The 22,539-nt window shown below is 36.8% G+C and overlaps 1 protein-coding gene across 1 annotated transcript in view; it reads left to right on the top strand.

Annotated features, from left to right (window-relative positions):
- Positions 1-22,539, top strand: part of LOC107655790 (dipeptidyl aminopeptidase-like protein 6) — a gene marked incomplete at its 5' end in the record, with an annotated part of 119,757 nt that overhangs the window by 89,423 nt on the left and 7,795 nt on the right. Inside the window, 17 exons of the mRNA XM_016443370.1 lie at positions 705-859; positions 939-1,036; positions 3,379-3,502; positions 4,646-4,684; positions 5,245-5,352; positions 5,588-5,679; positions 6,772-6,819; positions 6,929-7,047; positions 9,401-9,448; positions 12,790-12,888; positions 12,980-13,049; positions 16,552-16,746; positions 16,980-17,034; positions 19,077-19,176; positions 21,233-21,291; positions 21,372-21,444; positions 21,525-21,598. Of these exons, the coding sequence (XP_016298856.1) occupies positions 705-859; positions 939-1,036; positions 3,379-3,502; positions 4,646-4,684; positions 5,245-5,352; positions 5,588-5,679; positions 6,772-6,819; positions 6,929-7,047; positions 9,401-9,448; positions 12,790-12,888; positions 12,980-13,049; positions 16,552-16,746; positions 16,980-17,034; positions 19,077-19,176; positions 21,233-21,291; positions 21,372-21,444; positions 21,525-21,598 (1,556 nt within the window). The remainder of the gene's footprint in view (positions 1-704; positions 860-938; positions 1,037-3,378; positions 3,503-4,645; positions 4,685-5,244; positions 5,353-5,587; positions 5,680-6,771; positions 6,820-6,928; positions 7,048-9,400; positions 9,449-12,789; positions 12,889-12,979; positions 13,050-16,551; positions 16,747-16,979; positions 17,035-19,076; positions 19,177-21,232; positions 21,292-21,371; positions 21,445-21,524; positions 21,599-22,539) is intronic.

The raw sequence follows: 22,539 nt of genomic DNA on the forward strand, positions 1-22,539 counted from the left end.
CACACACACACACATATATATATATATATATATATATATACTTACTGACCGCAAATGGTATATATTACAATAACATATTCATATTAATTCAAAATAAAACTGAAAACAACAACGGAAATATATAAGCATAGGCTAACAACTATTAATAACTGTCTAAATCCTCAGATGTCAACATAAGCTCTCTGAGCGCAATCATTCACTCACTCTCTCTGTAGGTGATGAAGTGAGCAGAACTGTGCTGAACATGCAGCTTTCTGCCTATTTGAGCACAGGAAGAGGGGTCAGACCCTATTTCCGCAGCCTTTGGTGGCATCCAGAAATTGCTTTTTTCCCTGAGATTGTAGAAGAGAAGGGGCACTTGATGGAGAGGGCCAGCACTCACTCTCGCCAGCCCCGCTGAGATTACAGTCCGCCCCGTGATTTATGGGCCAGAACCTTCCACGCTGCCTCTGTGTGAAGGAAGCAAAGATTCATACAGAAACAGGTGGTTACGGAGAAATGCTCTTAACTGTGGCCAGGTGCATCAACTGTATCCAAATGAAGATGGGAAATTTTAGTGTGTGTGTGTGTGTGGATGTAGCTGGAATGAGACCTGAGAGATGCTGTGTCATGGATGATTACTTTTTACTATTCCTGCAATTATTCGAGTGATTGAACCGCTGTGAAATATGACTGAGAGAAACTCCTGAATCTTTCTTGCACAGTGGAGATCTTTAAGTCCCACATCGCTCACTGGTGGTCTCCGGATGGGGCCAGGCTCGCATACGCGACCATCAACGACACACTGGTGCCCAAAATGGAGATCCCCATGTTCACCGGCTCCATCTACCCTACGGCAAGACAATACCATTACCCAAAGGTAAAGATTATGCATGGCCATAAATGTGATGATAGTGCTGAAGATTATAATGTGTAATGCTTGAACGTTTTTCTTCCAGGCAGGAGAGGAAAACCCTGTCATCTCTCTTTATGTGGTGAATCTCAATGGCCCTCTGCACACCGTTGAGATGAGAAGACCGGAGGACCAAAGAATAGGGTAGGCTGACTGTACTCTCATTTACGCCCCAAATTAATAGGTTTATTCTGTGGAAATCAGTTTACATCTGGTAAAATGTGTTAAATGCGGAGGCTGTAAAGGGACATGGTGATGGGGAAAAAACCGAGATGAGTGGAAAAATTCCAACCTGGTCTCATGGCAAAAACGTACCCGGGGGCACATTTTCGCGAGACGCGAAATACGTACCAATAAGTACATATCACTGCAGTTTCCAAAAGAAATTAACACTAGAGGCAGTAAAACTCTGACACCTTTTATTCCTTTTCACACACATTTACAGAGTTTCGATTAATAAAGCGTAATTTTCGCACAATTACTTGAAGAATATCATGTTATGACTTCAAAACAATTTTAATATGCTGGGAGATTTGAAAACTGATGCTTTTGAACGTTAGCAAAGCACATATCCAGCTTCATATCAATGGGTTTTCATCAACGGTAGGTTTGTTCGGTAGCTCACGGAGTACGGAGATGTACTTGAGAGGTGAGGAGTTCCGGTTTGAATCCCATGTAGGCTAACTACGGTTCAACAAAACGGTTCAAATCTGCATGTAAGTTCAAATGACACGGTTGCATCAATAAATGCGTTTTTATATCAGTTTTGCATTTGTGAGTTGAAAAATTCAGTTTCAGTGCTTTGCATCCAGGAAACGTACCTTTCACTCATAAATTTTGCATTCAGTAGCAAAAGTTTTGTGATGAAAATAGCATGAGGTGAGAAGAAAAAATATATATTTCAGTGCTTTTGCAGGGCAATGCAATACTTTTGCAAGAGTAAAAATACTTGTGAGCAAATGCAAAGTTTATTGGGGGAACGAAACACTTTTTGCAAGAGAGCTCAAAAGTTTTGCAAGAAAATGCAAAAGCATTGAAATTAATATTTTCCTCCCATCTCATAAATTTGTCCATCACCATATCCTCTTGGGGCAATAATTTTGTGTTATGGCTGAGAACCGATAAATGGACGATATAAAAATTTTGTACTGCTACATAAAATCGATAAAAATTTATTTGACATTCTACAATTGAATTTATGCATCATAACATTATAATGTACAGTATTAAAAAATTATATTATTTTAGAGATTTGCTGAAGATTAAGTAATAATTTATTGTTATTATTATTATTATTTAAAATAAATAATAATTTATTTATAATAATTTATAAATATTTTTATATTGTGTTTTTAAAAAAAATTGGCAGAGCCGATCCTAGACTTCTGGGGCCCTAAGCAAAACTTTGCCAGTGGGGGGGTGAGGTGCTGTCTGTGCGTTCATAAAAAAAAACAATTTTAACAATTAAACAATTTAACCTATAATAGCCTACTATACACACATTGGTTAAAGTAGGCCTAATCAAATGTAAAAATAAAGCACTTAACCATATAAATGAAACATAAATTGATTCTTAACAAAGATATGAACAATATTCAGTGAAGAGCAGTGAATAATTCTCTCATTATCTTTTGTTGTTTGATTAACAGATGATGACAGACAGCAGCAGGTTTATACAGTAGGATGCTGTCACGGAATGCACAGATACTGACTAGCATTCGATTGCTTTTCAAATGTTTATTTTCACTTAAGACATAACTGACTATGTTTAGTGAAAACTCACCAAGACAGACATTTTGAAATATACAAAGTGCAAAGTAGTCTATATTTGTCCGTGTTTCAGTCCGTCTAGAATTGCGCACATGGAAAGCGCTTAAGGAACAGTGTCTCTTCTGCGGCTCAGTGCGAATTTAACTCGTTTTTTTAGTAGAATCGAGCAAGAACGGCAGGAGACTGCACACGGCACTCAAGTTGCATGATTTGACTGAATTGGATGTTACGTAGAAAGGGCAACAGCGCACCGCTGTCGGAAAGGGACATTCATGTTTTCATAACCGCTGGCCAGAATCAAAAACTAAACTAAAATTAAATAATCTTTGAGAGCAAGGGGGCCCCCTGGTGTTTCGGGGGCCCTACGCAACATGCGCACTTTGCATATCGGGAGGATAGGCTCTGGGTGAAAGGTACAACAAAGATCATTTAAATTTAGTAATTGAAATAGACCAGCATGCACAGTTGAATATCCAATATCCCCCGATATGGTAGTTAAACAAATATCAGCCTGTGTAACCTATATGGTACTATATTATGCATCCCCAGCTGAACATATCGTCAAATCTGCCAGAAAATGTTATAAATATATACTCAATTTGATGGATGGGCGTTAAAGTCTTTGAAGACATTTTAAAGATTCAGTCCAAACCTAGTGATTGGATATATTGATTATTCCAGATGACATTTCTGCTTATGTCTTGTCTATATTACAGTGAATACTATGTGACGATGGTGAAGTGGGCCACAAGCACGAAACTGGCTGTAAACTGGTTGAACCGAGCCCAGAATATCTCCATCCTGACCCTCTGTGTGGCCACAACAGGCGTCTGCACCAAGGTACTGTATACCTCGATTTGTGAAGTATATTCCGAAGTGAAGTGTAAATGCTCACACTTCACAAGGAAGGTAAAAATGTGCAGTACAATGAAGCGACCGTTTCACAGCATAGTTTGATTCTTTTTTCTTTTTTAAAACCAATGACGTGCATTCATATGAACAGTGCTTTAATCGCTGGAGGTTGCCAGGTCATAGTATCGTTGATTGCTTGTAAGCGTTCTTACTCGACTGCGGTGTTACTCCGTTTTGTTTCGTTAAGAAAAGCCAACCCACTAAAATGCAGGTAAATCACATAAACAAGTAAAGCACTATCATTAACCATTTGCTAATAAATTGTTAGATTTAGAAGTTTAGTAGAGCACTTGAACACTCTGACTGAGCGTTTGAGAGTTTAACTCTCCATCTTTAAAGTGCACTATTGCTATTCGTATCAATGGATGCACCGCGTATTCTGACGCACCGTAAACTCTAGTGTGTAGCCACTCGACATTGCTATGCTGAGAGCACTCTTTTTTCCTCACATGCGAGAGAGAGTGTGAGAGAGTCTTACATATCATGTATAATTGACACACTATACATGTAAATTCGTTTGGAACTAGCCTCTGCTAGTTCCTTCAGTAATGGGCGGAAGTAATGCACAAGCTGCAATCTCATTGGCTAATGCCCACCTATTTCCATCCCTGTTTTGATAAGTTGTGAACGCAGACAACATAATTAAATATTCATTACCCAGCAGCTCATCAGACCTTACCATGACCAACAATGTCTCAAGCACCAAGACCAGCCTGTTAATATGCTAAATATGCAGTCATACATTTTTATTCACACATAGTCACCACATTTTAGTTCTAATTACTAAAGTTCTATCATTAAAAAAAACTCTTGAATTCACTGATATTAAAAGTGTAATTGTTATGCTTTCAGATCATATCACATATGAATGTATCTTAAAAAAAATTTAAAGTTGTGCTATTTTACAAAGATAAGCTGATGTGGTGGAATAATACATTCCCAAGGTGTGCGCAGAGGGTTGAAGCCTAGATTTCATTAAATTGGACTAAATGAGCCAAAAACAAGATTCTGCACTCTTATGATGTGTCACTACATTTTTTTCAATGTGATTTTCTGTTTTTTTTGTTTCAGAAACATGAGGATGAAAGTGAAGGGTGGCTGCACAGACAGGTGAGTATTAACTTCCTTCACCCAAACAAGGGCAAAAAAAAATGAGATGTGCCATTTCAGTGTTTGTCAACAGTAACAGCTTTGAATAGTCGAGGATTTTTTATGTTGTTTGTCTTATCACATTCCCCACAGTACCGTGCTTGAGCTGATAATTTTTTTCCTGATTAGTTTTTCATGTCTGTTTTTCACCAAAGGCAGGAATTGGCTGTATGAAATGTTTTGCAATAACATGAATAAAGGATTGTACGACTCCTGCAGAAATAAGCTTGAGGGCTCAAACTCACTAATACATATGCGCTGCATCATCATAATAATTCACATTCTAATATAAGTTGTTATGGTTTTAGTATTTTTGGTGTTGCTTGGAGAAATAAAACCACTTTGTCCTGTGGACACATTCTTTAGTGCTCCCGCAAGTCTTATAATTCAGTCATTATAAAACTCTGTAGCGCAAACCAAATGACGAAATACTGCCATGGGAGGAGAACATCATGATGATGACAGTAATGATGGTGCTGGTGTGGCTGTAATGATCGTTTAGAGTTACATTTCTGAAACAGAATGAAGAGCCGCTGTTCTCTAAAGACGGTCTGAGGCTGTTCTTCACCAGAGCGATCCCACAGGGAGGACGAGGGAAGTTCTTCCACATCTCCATGTCCATCTCACAGGTACATGCTTCAGCAACTTTTTGATAAAAGGCAACTGTGTATTTTCAAATATAAAGAAATTGTCATGGATGGTTCATGACAGGATAGTTTAAGAAGTATCTTTATTATGCAAATCCAAAAAACAAATATAGTATATATATATATAGTTAAATATTATATTGATTATTCTTTTATTCACAATATTGAGTTCCATTCAGTATGATTGATGTCTGTTTAATATGTTTTCTTCATAAAGCCCAACAGCAGCACAGATACTCTGCAGTCCATCACATCAGGAGACTGGGATGTCACGCAGGTTCTTGCGTATGATGAGGACAGCCAGTTAATGTGAGCCAATTCACCACCACCACAAACTGAAAATCAATGACTCATTTGATATTAAGAATTGAATTAATTTTAAGGCCGTATGAAATCAAAACTGACCTAAATTACTTTCTCAATTCATATTTTTTCTGCCTTAATCTCAATGCATCTTTGGTGCACATTATACCAAACAGTTTTTTTTTTCTTTTATCAAAATGTAATAACTTTCTCCACCTCTGAAATTATTTTCCTCTCACCTGATGTTCTCAAGCTCTCTTATTTTTAACCTCACCACTTCAACCACCTGCTTTCATTCTCATATGAAACACTCACTTTCTTGATTCAGTCAGTACCCTGGACTATAATGTAAATCTTTCAGTACCATGGTATATGTTTGTAACCAAACAGCTGTTGGTTGCCATTGACTTCCATAGTATTTTTTTCAGTACTGTGGAAGTAAATGTACCGTTCAGCTGATTGGTTACCAATATTCTTCAGTATATCTTCTTGTGTGTTCAACAGAAGAACGAACTTTTATACTTCAAATCTTAAAAGTATATTTAAAAGAAAAAAAATTTATATGCAGATAATGAAATAAAAGGCCACTTAAGTTTACTTAAAGAGATTACACTTTCATGACTGTTTCTTAACACACTTATAGTACATTTACTAGTAGCATCCTAAAGCAGATGTAAAGTACTTAATTATAAGTACTTATAATTGTATCTGTACTGTGTTAATAAATATAAAGTTAATGTATTTTAAATGCACTAAACTGCAAATTCAGCATTACAAATGTGTAACTTAAAAAAACATTTAAATACATTGCATACAGGTTTCAATAGAAATTATATTAAAGTATATTTTAGTTTATCATAAATTCATATCAGTACCCTTTGACTGTATTTTAAAACAGTAGTTATGAAATGACATAAAAAGATGTACTTAAGTCATACTTAAGTGGGTCAAAAAAGCACTCTCAGCTAATTGCATTTAAATTTAAACTATAATACATTTTCATTTAATTTTAATTAACAGGCAAATAGTGTCTGACAACATTCAGTTCTCACTTAAGATTATTAGTAAGTTTATTATTATATTTTTTTGTATGAACAGATATTTCCTCAGTACTGAGGATGACCCTAAAAGAAGACATCTCTACAGGTACATACAGCACATATATATATTCATGTTTTGTGCCGTGTGAAGTTTGGCTTGTGCCGTCACAGGCTTGTTCTCGCTGACAATGTTAATGTGCCTGTGGTTGTTCCAGCGCAGACACGGTGGGCACCTTCAACCGTCGCTGTTTGTCCTGTGATTTCACGGACAGCTGCGGGTACGTCAGTGGCTTCTTCTGTCCCAGCATGGACTACTTCCTGCTCAACTGTAAAGGTAGACAACTCTCTGTTTCTATTTTGCTTGTTCTTACTATATATTTTTAATACAAGGGTATAGTATTATGCTACTTATTATGCTTTTTTTTTTTTTTTAAATGTACCACGGGTATATGTGCAAATAAAATAACATATGTACATATATGACGTTTCGTAGTGATTAGAATTTTTTTTTTTTCTTGTAAAAAAGGTCAAGAAATACTTGTGTAAAGTCTTTGTTTGGCTGAAAAGTTGAGAATTGAAATGAGTCTCTGAACTCACCATAACCCTGACAAATTTCCAATAAACGCTTGTGAGTTGACACTGTGGTGAATGTCGAATTAGAGCCCATGAACCTTTACTTTTATATTGTCTCCTAAAAAACTTTATGCGTCCGTGATGAGTTCAGTGTTACGCAAGACGAATTAGAGAAAGGGATGAAGACGGTGAGAGTAGACACATTGTCAAATAGTGTGTTGTTATTGTTCAACAGTAAAGTTTTCATTCTGCAAAGTGCATTGATTATTTGGAGTGCTTGTTTCTACAGCAGCTGAGGTGTTCTGAAGGCTTGAATGCTTGTATTCACTGAACCGTTGTGACAGAACTCCTGGAGAAATGACGATCAGTTGTGGCACTCGTTGAATTCACCGCAGACGTTCATAACAAAAGCTTTTATGCACCTTTTTCAGTTTAGTGGCAGGCTGTCTATAAAAGAAACTTTAGAGAACTTGTAAAATGACTTAACTGATGATAAACTGCTCTTGAAAATTGCTAATATGTACAGTTGAAACATAAGCTATGACTTAACAATACATAACAATAATGTACCATCAGTTATGGTTATTAGCTTTGGATAAAAGAATCTGATAAAATGCATAAAAGTAGTTTTAAAAATCGTTTTGCTATTTATTTATGTACTGTATGTATGTATTTAGTAAGTTAGTTTCAGCTATAACTTTATTTTTCTTAGTTATCATATTATATTACCTAGTAAGTAATTGCACAAATTTCCGTAAGAAGAATGTTGATGTGAGGTATCATGTAGCACAAATGTTACAGAATGCATTATGTGCCAAAATGTTAAGGTTTTGTCACATTTAGTGTTGCTCAGTGAAATTGAGCTGATGTATGTTAAATAATGTTATGTTGAACTGATGTATGTTAAATAATAATAGTGAAAAAAATGTAACATGATGTGTAGTCAAGTATGGTGTCCTATACTCAAAATTTGTGCTCTGCATTTCACCCATCCAACTGGACTTCCAACCCTCAACTCAACCCTCGACCTTCGGGTTACAAGTCTGACTTTCTAGCCATTAGTCCCCAACTGCCAAGAACATACAAAGAATGCAGAGCAGTGGGTCCCCAGGACTGGAGTTAAGAGCCACTGCTTTAGGGTTTAGGGTTTGTTTACATTTTTAAAGGGATAGTTCACCTAAAAAATCTAAATTCACTGTTAATTTACTCACCCTCAGGCCATCCAAGATGTAGGTGACTTTTTCCTTCTGTAGAACAGTAAAGAAGATTTTTAGCTGAAACCGTGGTCCTAGTGATTCATAAAATGCAAGTCCATGGTTACCGTCACTTTGAGAGTCATAAAAAGCATATCAAGCAACACAAAATGAATACCCATGGCTCCTGACAATATATTAAGGTTTTATGAAGTGAAACGATTGGTCTGTGCGTGAGTTTGTTCCTGTATTATTGTGCTTCAGACTCTTGTGAACATATTCAGGACTTTTTGCTTGAGGATATGGATTATAATGTTGTAACTATTGTTCAGTTTCTTGCACAGACCGATCGTTGCGCTTTGCAAGACCTCAATATATCGTAAAGAGCAACTGTATTAATTTTGTGTTGCTTGTATATGCTTTTTTGACACTCAAAGTGACAGTAGCCTTGAACTTTTATGAATCACCAAGGACCATGGTTTCAGTTAAAACTCACCTACATTTTGGATGGCTTGAGGGTGAATAAGTTAACAGCAAATTTGTATTTTTGGGTGAACTGTCCCTTTAACCCTAAGTATAAGTAATAGTAGTAGTGATGCTTGACTTTGTAAATGCTGATAATATTTACAAATTGGTCATCAAAGTTCAAGATCAAAAATATATTTGATCCAGTTGTTGCAACAGTTGATATGTGCAGTTTTATTTTATCAGTATGATGCATGAAGAGTTTATATAAAACATTTGACAAGAAAGAAGCATTCTGTAAGACACAACACAATAGCTACACTCCCAGCTGTGAGAATGACCTATTTACAAACAAAAAATAACATGCATACTGTTGCAAAGCATTTGTTCAAACTATGAAAAACAATGAATGTCCTGTGTCATTAATTATTGATGATTATCTTGGTGTGTTGTCAGGTCCTGATGTTCCGTATGTGTCGGTTTACAGCACCCATGACAGACAGAGTGAGTATCCAGCCTTCCTCCTCTCTGTATCGTTGGTGTGGGTGTGTGTCTGACTGAATCCAATATTTTGAATGGTCAATATAAATTATAGGCAATCATTAGAAAGCAAGTACAATAGCATTGTAGTGCATGTCAGTGGATGTGTAGTAGATGCTGGGCACACCTGATTAACCTCAATCTCATCTATGCCGTTATCATCCCTCCCTATTTTGACTTCTAGCAGGTCAAGAAGCTCTTTTTTATAAGTGGACCATTTATCCTATATTTGTGGTGCAGCCAAAGTGCAAACGAGGGTGGCAAAGCATAAGGAAGTCCTCTGAAAAAGTGTGCCACAAGATCACAATTCATTTTCGGTGAGAAGGTCAAATCAGAAAGAAGAGTGGGTGCAATTCTGCGAAACTGCCAGAATGTGGAGCGAGCACCTGGTGTAGAGAACACTGCCTTGGGCGACTGCCTCTATCGCCTACTCCTCTAAATTATTTAATTATCACAATTCATTCATTTTATACAGTAATGGAGTCATATTTCATTGCTGGGTCATTTCTACAGTTTGGTGGATTTGTTCCCATGAAGCAATATTTTACATAAATTGTTAATCAGCTTTCATGCCACATGGTTTTCCATGCATAGGTGTTGACACAAATTTATAATGATTAGTACCCCCAATGAAAATTATTTCTTTGTGTCTGGATCATGGCTTATACCTTTACATCATTTAGTATACACGGACCATGAATTTGTTAACTAGTCCCCACCGCCACTCAATCACACCAGCTTGGACCTGTTCCACTTTCACTTTTTAAGTGAAGTAGTAAATGCTACACAATGGCAAGTGGTAATTTTGGATAAATGGTTATCAGAGAGTGAATTTATTTAAATTCGAAATGGATTATTGCCTAGAAAGCATGCAAAGAGCGCTCCCCTTATAATCACTAAACAGCCGTCACTCATAGTTCATCTCACAAAGTTCTGATATAATCAATGAAGTTCTATGCTGCACAGTTTATCTCAAATTTAGATTACTTCTACACTTTGTTATAACAAGAGGATTTGTGAGTGTGCATAACTCAGTACTGGTTTTGAGCGGTGAGTGGATTTTGACTTAATCACAGATTAATCAAGAGATATCTGTGATTGGCTAAATTGTTAAACGCTGCAAAAATATGTTGTAAATAGACACCTATAACAAAGTGGAGATAATAAAATTAAATGTCCCACCCTGCAAGTTGAGAATTGGCGGATTGATTACATGTTTGTGACACTAGGAAACAGGCACGGTTTCACACTGCAGTTTTTAGGAGAAAATGCTCAGCAATGGTGTTGAATTTGCGCATGGTTTGTATTTAAGCATATTAAGAATCCAGACAGAAATGCAAACAACAATAAAAACTTGATTTTCATCACAGGGGGTCTTTAAATGTAACATTTTGCTTGGAATTAAACACTCAAAAGAAGAGTGACAAGTTTAGGAAGATGCATTACCAGACTCTGCATTACACACTGACACAGCCAGACTCAAACACACACACACACACACACACACACACATACACACACACTTGTCTCATTGCATTATATACCCGAAAGCATGTCAAATGATGATCAGAGCTCTTCCCAGGCCTACCATAGACTGTGTGTGATTAAATAGCTCTACACATGCCCGCTTGCACAGTGAGAACACTTACAGATGATTGGATTATTGCCAGACGTGCCATGACTTCCATAAAAACGTGACCTCTCTGTGTTAGAGGCTTGTAATTGTGTTATTATGTATATAATATCCTGTAAGCCCGTCGATATCACAACGAGAGTGTGATTCAGTGCGACAGTCCATCACAAAAGTCCTCTTACAGAGCTCACATCTGTGTGTGTGTGTGTGTGTGTAGAATGTTTAGAAACGCTGTTTGTTTACAATTTAATCTAAAGTTCTTACTCTGCCATTTCAATTTTTTATTTTATTTTTTTCCATCCATCCCATTCTCTGTCAGGTCCATTCAGTAAATGCTAAATGTGACACCAAGTTCAAATTCAGATGACTTAACACGGCGCTCATACGGATCCTTCTCCGTATTGACATAAAAATCGTTGCTGTTTTTCAAATGTGCGGCTATGTCAATAGCATTGGTGCAATGGGAGCAAGTGTGCTTTGTGGGGCTTGAGTCTGAGCAGGCACTGATAAGCCTGTCCTAAAACGATGGCGCCTTCTGCTGCTCAGAATGGAAGGTCTCCATGTTTACAGCAGCAGTCATGATATCTGCTCTATTTAGTCGCTCCCTGTCAGAAAAGCCAGCTGCTCACCGGTCTCTCACAAGCTCTGAACATCTACAACTGTTAATCCTGCAACTGGTTCTCATTTATGTCCCAGAGCAATTAGCTACTCATTTCTGCAGGTTTGAGGAGGTTTTGCTTGTAGATGCTTAGTTTGAGATAAACAATGAATTGTGCAGTGACTTGGTTTATTTCTCCCAAAAATGAAATTTCTGTCATTATTTAGTCAATAATTCAATAATTACTCATTCCACACCAGTATAAGTTTCTATAAGGGTTTTCTATATTGAGATGTTTAGCAGAATGCTCACACTACTCTTTCTTATTAAAACATACTGTACACTAACCTGGGATATCCCAGAAAAAAAAAATATATATATTAAAGGAATATTTCATATTCAATAAAAGTTAAGCTCAATCGACAACATTTGTGGCTTGTATTTCCTTTTATTTAAAATAAAAGGAGGTTACTTAAAGTAGAAGTAAATGGGGCGAATGTTTGACACACTTAAAAGCATAAATGTGAAGCTTATAATTTTATAAAACCATTTACATTAATCTTCTGTTAAAAACACCAGCTGCAAATTCTTTCGTTATTTTTTACAGCAATTTTTAAGATTTTAGGTATAATGTCATGGCAAAATAGAGATATATTAGACATAATAAAAGTTTAACACATGCATAGACAATTACACATCTAACACAGAAACAATGGAATTAAATGAATATCAAAATAAGAGTCTTTGTAACAGTGAGTATTTTATAAATTAGATAAATTGGCCCCATTTACTACCATTGTAAGTGCGTCACTGTAAAACAGATTATTGCAATGCACAAATCTACATTTATTTGTGATAATCAACATTATACCACAAGTGTTGCATATATGGTTGTTGGTGCAAAGTGTGAAATAGATTTTGGGAGCTATAATGGAGGGCAAGATTTTGGAGTGTGAGCAGCATGAACATTAAGCTAAATAACATATTTGTGGTTTGGAACTTTTCATTTTTGGGGTAAACTGTTCCTTTAAGGAACTGTTTTTAATTACACGATTGGTTTCTTTCTTTCTGCAGAGGTGCGTGACATCGAATTGAATCGGAACTTGAGGAGAATGGTGAACTCGATGCAGATGCCGAAAATGGAATACAGAGAAATAAACATAGAGGATTACAGTATGTTATCTAAATCGTGTTCAAATGCTGGTGTTTAAGAAGGATTGTAATATAATGCAGATGCAGATGAATTTCTGATTGTCATACACAGGCCTCAGCATGCAGATCCTGAAACCTGCAGGCTTCATAGACACCTCACACTACCCACTTTTGCTCCTCGTGTGAGTAAATATCAAAATCTACAACATTTTCTTAATTTTCTTACAGGCCCTTTGCCTTTCCACACACAGCCACAAACAAACTTTGTTTTATGCAGAAAAATGCGTCAGTTTCCCAACAGTTTCTCTGAACTCCCCCATGAACCTCCATCTGGGTTTAATCCCTCATTTAAAAAAAAAAAAAGAAATAAAAGTCATAATATACAATTTTCTTGCATGTTATTATTTCTTTGAGTCTGAGAGGTTTGGTGGGTTGTGGTCCCCCTCGGTCCGTTCGCGATCACGTCCCGGTTCACCGCGGGGCCCCCTCAAGCGCGGGGCCCGGTACGACTGCACCAGTTGTGCCCCCCTAAGGACAGCCCTGGAAATGAATAACATCATGCCAAGCTGCTGAATACCAATGTCATTTAACATGCTCATCGTTGAGACAATTTATAGTCATTTTTGTAATTAAGTTTGAATACATGGTCTGGGGAGGAAGCTTTGAATCATGAACTTTAGAGTTTGCCTGTAGAACATTGAGCAATATTATATCAAAGAGCAAATCCTGTTTTCCATGATATAAGCCCTTTAAAGCATGTGCTGCAGGTCATCCTATTAACTCACAAACAGCAGTTCCTCTCCCACTCTCTGTTCCTGCGCTGTGCTTCAGGTCTCATCAAGAGTAAGAGTGTAACTCTCAAATGGATTTTAGTCAGTGCTATTAATCTTGTCTTTTCAGCCGTACACTTTCAGCCACTGTAATTACACCACAAATTAGTTCACCTGCAGCCCGCCTTCAATTAACCCACCACACACATCATACGTACCGCAGCAGACAATCACCTGTGCTCTCTGTAGAGCCACCAGAGCAGTGAGTCTATATAGTGTGTTAGGAATATAGTCTCAAAACCCAGTGAGCTGCTTACCTACCTACCCTTGTAAAAAAGTGCCTTTAGCATACTAAATAATGCTAATACTTTTAACTCACAAACAGCAGTTCCTCTCCCGCTCTCTGTTCCTGCGCTGTGCTTCAGGTCTCATCAAGAGTAAGAGTGTAACTCTCAAATGGATTTTAGTCAATGCTATTAATCTTGTCTTTTCAGCCGTACACTTTCAGCCACTGTAATTACACCACAAATGAGTTCACCTGCAGCCCGCCTTCAATTAACCCACCACACACATCATACGTACCGCAGCAGACAATCACCTGTGCTCTCTGTAGAGCCACCAGAGCAGTGAGTCTATATAGTGTGTTAGGAATATAGTCTCAAAACCCAGTGAGCTGCTTACCTACCTACCCTTGTAAAAAAGTGCCTTTAGCATACTAAATAATGCTAATACTTATAAATAGTATACATTAAATATAATGGTAACACTTTACAGTAAGGTTCATTAGTTAACATTAGTTAACTACTTTAGTTAACATGAACTTAATATTAATTTCAACATTTACGAATGCATTATTAAAATCAAAAGTTGTGCTTGTTAACATTAGTTAACACACTGTTCATTAACATGAACTAACAATGAACAACTGTATTTTCATTAACTAACATTAATAAAGATGAATAAATACTGTAAAAAATGTATTGTTCATTGTTTGTTCATGTTAGTTAATACATTAACTAACATTAACTAATGCAACCTTAGTGTAAAGTGTTACCAATATAATATACTTTAAAAGAATATATACTATAATTGTACACCCAGAAATGTAAATTTGCTGAAAATGTACTCAACCTCAGGCCATCCAAGATTGGGAGAAATTTAGCATTACATCAGTTGCTCACTAATGGATCTTCTGCAGAAAATGGGTGCCATCAGAATGAGACTCTCCTTCTGACGGCGGCACCCATTCACAGAGGATCCATTAGTGCGCAACTGATGTAATGCTACATTTCTCCAAATCTGTTCTGATGAAGAAACAAACTCATTTACATCTTGGATGGCCTGAAGGTGAGTAAATTTTCGGCAAATTTTTCATTTTTGAGTGACCTATTTGAAGTACACTACAAATATTTAATATTATCAAGCAGACTTCTTTTTCACAAGGGTAAACTGCATTTTTGGACATCATATGCATCTGACTCTGCTAGTCAGACATGGAACATGCCTGTGATGTCGCAGAATGTGGCAGAAAGCTTACGAAATTTAGAGACAGTCATTATGTCCTAGCATAACTTAAATGTTTGCTTTCTTAGGAAAACTTGTTTTATTACTCTCTCTTCTCTCTCTCTCTCTCTCTCTCTCTCTCTCTCTCTCTATTTGCTGTTACTAATTTTGTCTTTTCCTGGATTGTCTTTCTCCACCTCCGTTACCTTTTCTTCCAGTGCCCCCTCATCCATCATTCCAGTAGTGGGAGAGGCAGAGGGTGTTCGGATTGACCCCAGAGACTTCTAAATATGTTACCCTGTGCTAGAACTCCTCATACCCTCCAACTAAAGGTGTGTTTAACCATTCACTGAGGAGACAGCAGCCAACAACAGCATCACGTAACCCTCCTTGTACACATCTGATCCATGGGGTTAAACAGAACACTAAGTCTGAATGGTGTCCCGTTACCTTCCAACAATGCATTTGCCAACATATGTGAAATGAGGCACATTTTGTGGTCTTAACATGATTATAATGTACTGTATGTTGTAGTATGGGGTGTAGAGAGTATCTGCACATTCAACAGAATGGACTAGTTAACCTAAATTACTTTCATTGTGTATTTAACATTATGTCAAACCTGAATGACTGTCATTCCTCCATGAATGCTCTTTTCTATAAAATTGAAAGCACATAGTGACCAAAAAAAATAAAAATACAAAATAATATATATATATATTAAAGACATTATTAAATGAGAATTTTAAAACCTATTATTTCTTTGGTGTCTCAAAACTGATTGATACATGTCAGAAATTAAGATATTATTATTGAAATCTGTCCCTCCATTTAATGTTCCCCATACATTAAAGCTTCAAAAAGTTCAAAAAGTAATCCATATGAATCAGTCAACTTAATCCAAGTTTTTCTGATAAGAGATGATAACGTTATATGATGAACAAATTTATTGGCTTTTATTCACTTATAAACATTGCTCATGGTATGCTCAAACGTGCATGTTTGACGCACGAGAACCGATGAGGTTGAGTAATTGTTTGTGTTTGGAACAACTGAAGGTGAGTAAATTTTCAGCAAATTTTTCATTTTTGAGTGAACTATTTGAAGTACACTACAAATATTTAATATTATCAAGCAGACTTCTTTTTCACAAGGGTAAACTGCATTTTTGGACATCATATGCATCTGACTCTGCTAGTCAGACATGGAACATGCCTGTGATGTCGCAGAATGTGGCAGAAAGCTTACGAAATTTAGAGACAGTCATTATGTCCTAGCATAACTTAAATGTTTGCTTTCTTAGGAAAACTTGTTTTATTACTCTCTCTTCTCTCTCTCTCTCTCTCTCTCTCTCTCTCTCTTCTCTCTCTCTCTCTTCTCTCTTCTCTTCTCTCTTCTCTCTCTCTCTCAGAGATGGGACTCCAGGCAGACAGTCAGTCTCAGAGCAGTTCCACATTGACTGGGCATCAGTGCTGATCAGCAGTTTTGGGGTGATAGCATTGCGCTTTGACGGTCGTGGAAGTGGCTTCCAGGGGACTAACTTACTCCATAAGGTGCAGCGAAGGCTGGGAATGTTCGAGGAGAAAGACCAGCTGGACGCCCTCAGGTAGTTGAGCAGCCATCTGCGTCCAGCACAGTGAACATCCATCAGTGCCAACACACAACTGTACACGCAGACACATGTGCTGCATCTCCTTAACTGCATGGCAGATCTACAGCCATTTAGAATACCACAGTGTGACTTAAAAACTCAATGACATGACTGACACTGATTATTCTGCATGTGAGAAGGTCCAGCAAGTGTCAGACCGTTTAACACTTTGTCTTTGTGTCTGGCAGTATTATGATGCAGGAGCCTTATATTGACAAGACCAGAATTGGAGCTTTTGGGCAGGTAAATACTTAACTGCATTTTAGTGTTATTACTTGTCCAGATAAAATAGCTTGTCACACACACACACACACATACACACACATATATATATATATATATATATACACACACAAATTGTTTGGTTTTCCAGCATCTTTTGCGTATTTGAACCCTTTCCAACAATGGCTGTATGATTTTGAGATTCACACCGAGTACAACTGAGAGACACATACGCAACTATTACAAAAGGTTCAAATGGTCACTGATGCTCCAGAAGGAAAAACGATGCATTAAGAGCCAAGAGCTTCGCGTCGGGTGGTTCTTGGCCTCCTCGTCGTGCATTAAATGAGCAATATCACTCGAGTACGAGAGTGATATTGCGTTTATACAACAGTTCGACGGAACATGTGTGTAAATAAACAAGAAACAACGGAGTGCCTAATAAAACCCTCTTTTGTGCGGAACTACTTCCTTCTGCTACGGATTCAAAGCTCAAGTTGACAGTTAAACATACGTCACTTTTAGAATTCGTATCAAGGGCATGTGCTGCTTCAGTTAGGCTATTAGTGAGAAATAATGAGGTTATAAGAGAGAAACAATGCGGCAAGACGTGCATCCAAATGAGAGAGACCGCGAAGCTAGACGTTTCTTCTTATATTAACTAACGTACTCTACGATTAGCTCAGTGAATAATTAAAAAAAAAAACATAGACCTGGCTAGAACAAGTGGAGTGATACAAAATTGTGAAAGGGCGTTCCTGTAGCGACACCAGTACAATATCTCACGGTTCTCAACCAATCAGATTTGAGAACCAGAACGAACTGTTGTATAAAATCGTTTAATGCACAGCTAGCCGTGCATTATCCCTTACATATAGGGTAACACTTTATATAGGGAACACATATTCACTATTGACTATTTATTGGGTTGGGTTAAGAGATCTACATCATGGTCATACAGAATAAGGTGTTAATATGTGCCTATAAGTACTAATAAACAGCCAACATAGTAATATGCATGCTAATAAGTAACTAGTTAATAGTGAGAATTGGACCTCAAAATAAAGTGTTACCATATATAGTATACATTGATTGTATTTCAGTTATCATAATGCTGTTTCAGGCTTAATAAACACTATCAATTCATACAACATTAATTGGGTATATTTATTGGTTGACATTTTATGTGGCTTAAAATTTAATGTTGTATATGTCTAGGTTAAAATTTAATTAGGAAGGTAGAATTAAATGCTATTATGGATATAAAGATTTTGCTTGCTTTTTGCAGTTCAGGAATGTGTGTGAATGAGATTTTGTCAAAAGGCTGCCTTTGCTGCTCTTTTTGGAACAGCCTTCATATCAAGAACATTCCTTACATTGTTGTCTGTGTACACTCTTAAAAAGAAATGTTCTTTATTAGCATCTATGGTTCCATGAAGATCCTCTAACATCCATGGAAACTTTCCCTTGGACAAAAGGTTCTTTATAGTGGAAAAAAGTTTTTAGATTTCCAAAATGTTCTTCATTTCAAATGTTCTTCAAAAAAAAAAAAGTTCCTGATAATGCCACATTTTCTAGCACTGTGCATGGGACTCTTAGTCTCTTTGTTCATACAAGAACCATGTATGACATTTTGGAAATGTTCATTTTAAGAGTGAAGGCAGCTCACTAGGTTTTGGAACAGAGCTACACTGTCAGTGTGACCCATCCAACAGCATTTCTGATAATGAGAGAGTCCACAGAGCCTGTCTGTATTTTGGCACGTCAGTTAAACTCTTCCTCTCTCACTAACTTCAGTCCTGAAGAGGAGCAGAACAAATGGGTTTCATGCAGCGAGAAGAACTTAATTGAGACCATCTACATTTCTGGCTACATGTTCGTTTTTGCCCATGCCTATTTCTTTCCTCGAAAGATTGTCGTTTTTTAAAGGATTAATGAATGCATGTTCAAAGGCTGAATTCCTGCCTCACTTTAATGAGCACAGACCGTATCAGAAACTTCTGTAACTAGTAATGAGAGTTGTGCTATCTCAGAGGTCCAGAGTTGAGTATTTTGTGTTTCAGGTGTATGGAGGTTACGTCACCAGCCTTCTGCTCAGTTCTGAGGACTCCATGCTCAAGTGTGCTGCAGTGCTCTCGCCCATCACAGATTTTGCACTATATGGTAGGGTTTGTATATTCTATTCTATTATTAAGGGATTCATTAATTTATAAAGGAATTAATTAAAGGATTTGAACGGATTTAAGGGTATTAAGAAAAAGAAAGAAGAACAGTAAAATCTGCTCAGCTCTGAGGACTCCATGCTCAAGTGTGCTGCAGTGCTCTCGCCCATCACAGATTTTGCACTATATGGTAGGGTTTGTATATTCTATTCTATTATTAAGGGATTCATTAATTTATAAAGGAATTAATTAAAGGATTTGAACGGATTTAAGGGTATTAAGAAAAAGAAAGAAGAACAGTAAAAAAAAAATTTTGTAATAAATTTTAAATATTTGCAAAAAAAAAAAGTAAAATAGGCATACGAATAAGAGTGAATGTGTGCATATGTTGAAAATGCAATGGCAAAATGTGTCTTGTCACATTCAGATATGAATTACATGAGTTCACGGCCATAAACATACCTTGAACATTGGGGGCACCTTTTTTTTTGTTGTTGTTGTTTTTTAATAAAGCATAATGAAATAGAACGGTGAAGGAATGTCTAATTCTAGTTGGGAAGTAATCATTATTTGCTAATAATATTTTAAAATATGCACACATTCATTTTATTTGCATGACCAATATTGAAAATGCTGAACGTTTCATGTCTCATCACATTCAATGAATGATGTAAATGACAATATTTTCAATTGGTGAACTTTGAGGGAAAACAGTTGAATAGTTTGCATCGCTGGATATTACTGTCGGTCTTTTAACATTTTTATCATAAAACAGTTGTCAAATATTAATGTTTCATTACTTCCATCATAAATAGCTCTCTTTGAATGTTAAAACTGAAGCTTAATGCTGGAATTCACGCTCTGCTTCTGTGAACAGTAAACCCTGCCTGCTTTAATTTGATTGGTCATCTCAATCATTTTGACACTGAGGCAGACCAGCCTCCAATTTTAAACCTTTTTGCCATCCCAACAACAAACAGAGCACTATGTAATGGAAATGAGCAGTGCACGGGTTTCATATATTGGGGGAACAATTTGGCCATTTCTAATTATTGGGTGATTAAGGGATCTAAAATATGGTCAATGCACAGCCATTAATATCTGGTTTATAACAGCCAGTATGCTAGTAATATGCATGCTAATAAGCAACTAGTTAATAGTGAGAATTGGCCCTTAAAATAAAGTGTTTATCTTTAAAACGTTTAGTCGTCCTAACAACAAATAGAGCAGAATCAGTATTAAATATTAGGGCAGACTACAGCTCCGCAGAGATCTGTTTGGGTGTCCATCTGATCTTCAGATGTAGATATGAATATCTCAGTAAGCACAAGACATCTGTTGAAAGGATTTGAGCTTGTGTGCAAATGACTGTAAAAAGAGCAGATTCACATGCATTCTAAATCAAAACACCTGCTGAATGTCCTTTTAGCATCCAACAGGGAACATTTTACAAATGTTGTGTTGATGATAAAATACCAAAAAAATCGCCGATGTTGGTGTGATATCAGGAATGGGAAATATCATCAAATTTTTGTCGCACCCCAGCTTTGTCTAATTGCTTCTCCGTTGTTGTATAATTGCCTTTATGCATTGAGGTGACAGATGTGCTATTTTTACCTTGACGCAATATCATGAAAATAGTGAAAAATTTGTGAGATCAGATATGATGCAAGATGTCACCAACAACTGAACCAATAATTAAAAAAATACCAAGAATGCATCCTGTGTGAACGCCTCGGAGGAGGAGGAGGAGTGTCCGATTCATCATCCATTTCTGTAGCTTCCTGTCTGTGCGTGGCAGTGGATCCCATCAGTATTCTGAGAGCAGGCAGGAGGACTGAAGCACTCCAAGAACTCTAAAGGAACAGAGGGGTGAAAAATGAAGCATGTGCGTGTTCATCATAAATAATACTTGACCTCTCACAGTGGCAACAGCACAGAAATCTGCTCATAAGTCAGTGTGTATTGTGAAATGGCCATGCAGTGATTTTTATCAAAGGAAATTAACTCTGCCTGTGACAAATGTCACTGATACCGTTCTTATTTCCTGTTTTCAGCTTCAGCGTTCTCAGAGAGATTTCTAGGCCCTCCCAAGCCAGATCGGAGGGCATACGAGGTACACTTCCTTTGATAATCTGTATTTTGTATTCATCGTTACTGACAACACTTACAATATACTATTTAATATTTCCGCAGATGGCCAATCTTGCATACAGAGCGTCCCAGTTCATCGATAAGAAGTTTTTAATCATTCATCCTACAGCAGATGGTACATTTTCTTTCTATTTCTTACAATGTCTTTGTAAAAGAAATAATACTGTCAAGTAACACATCTCATTTACCTTTTAGAAAAAGTTCATTTTCAGCACACAGCCAAATTCATCTCCAGGTTAATCAGCGAGAGAGCAAATTACACTCTGCAGGTAAGAGATATTGAGAACGTTAAAGGGGTCATGAACTGGCTTTTTTATTATTTATACTGTTTTCTGAGGTCCACTTATGGCGTTCGTGGGGTTTTTACATTCAAAAACATCAAAATCAATAAGTAATAGGCTATTTTCTACACTGGTTTTCAGGCCGGCTTGAGAAACGCTCGGTTTTTATGGGTGTGCTGCATTGAAGACTTGGAAGTAAACGCCCACTGCTATGATTGGATAACAGTTTTGCATAGTCAACTAACTACAAACTAACTTCATAGTTGGTGCCTTCTGTGACTTTGGTTAGATACATACACATAATCAAGCGATCTCTAACAAAGCAATAGTGACACATAGTACAAATATTTTTTGGAAAAGCTTTTATTTCAGTAACAAGGACATTTTCAGTTCTGAAACTTACAGGATATTCTTTTAGTACGATGACCCAACTAACTACAAACTAACTTCATAGTTGGTGCCTTCTGTGACTTTGGTTAGATACATACACATAATCAAGCGATCTCTAACAAAGCAATAGTGACACATAGTACAAATATTTTTTGGAAAAGCTTTTATTTCAGTAACAAGGACATTTTCAGTTCTGAAACTTACAGGATATTCTTTTAGTACGATGACCTCTTTTATATCAAAAACTCAAGTAAAAGTTGATTTCTCAATTCATGACCCCTTTAAGAGAATTTCTTAGTTTTTTAGTTTTAGAGGCCATTCAAACAGAATGTCTTTTTGTGTTGTGAGATGCAGGGCAGTGGAATAAACTCAAAAAATCTTGAAACTTATTTTTTAAAAGTTGTTCTAAAAATTTCAAAAAATGCAGCGCTCATGCTCTAAATGCTGGAAAAGATTTACATAGAAAAACAATGAGAAAGCAGCAAAGAAGAATGTAAAAAAAAAAAAAAAAAAAAGTTTGAAAACAGAAAACGTCTCAG

The sequence above is a fragment of the Sinocyclocheilus anshuiensis genome, unplaced genomic scaffold (assembly GCF_001515605.1).
Source record: "Sinocyclocheilus anshuiensis isolate Anshui unplaced genomic scaffold, SAMN03320099.WGS_v1.1 scaffold1185, whole genome shotgun sequence".
NCBI classification, from domain to species: domain Eukaryota; kingdom Metazoa; phylum Chordata; class Actinopteri; order Cypriniformes; family Cyprinidae; genus Sinocyclocheilus; species Sinocyclocheilus anshuiensis.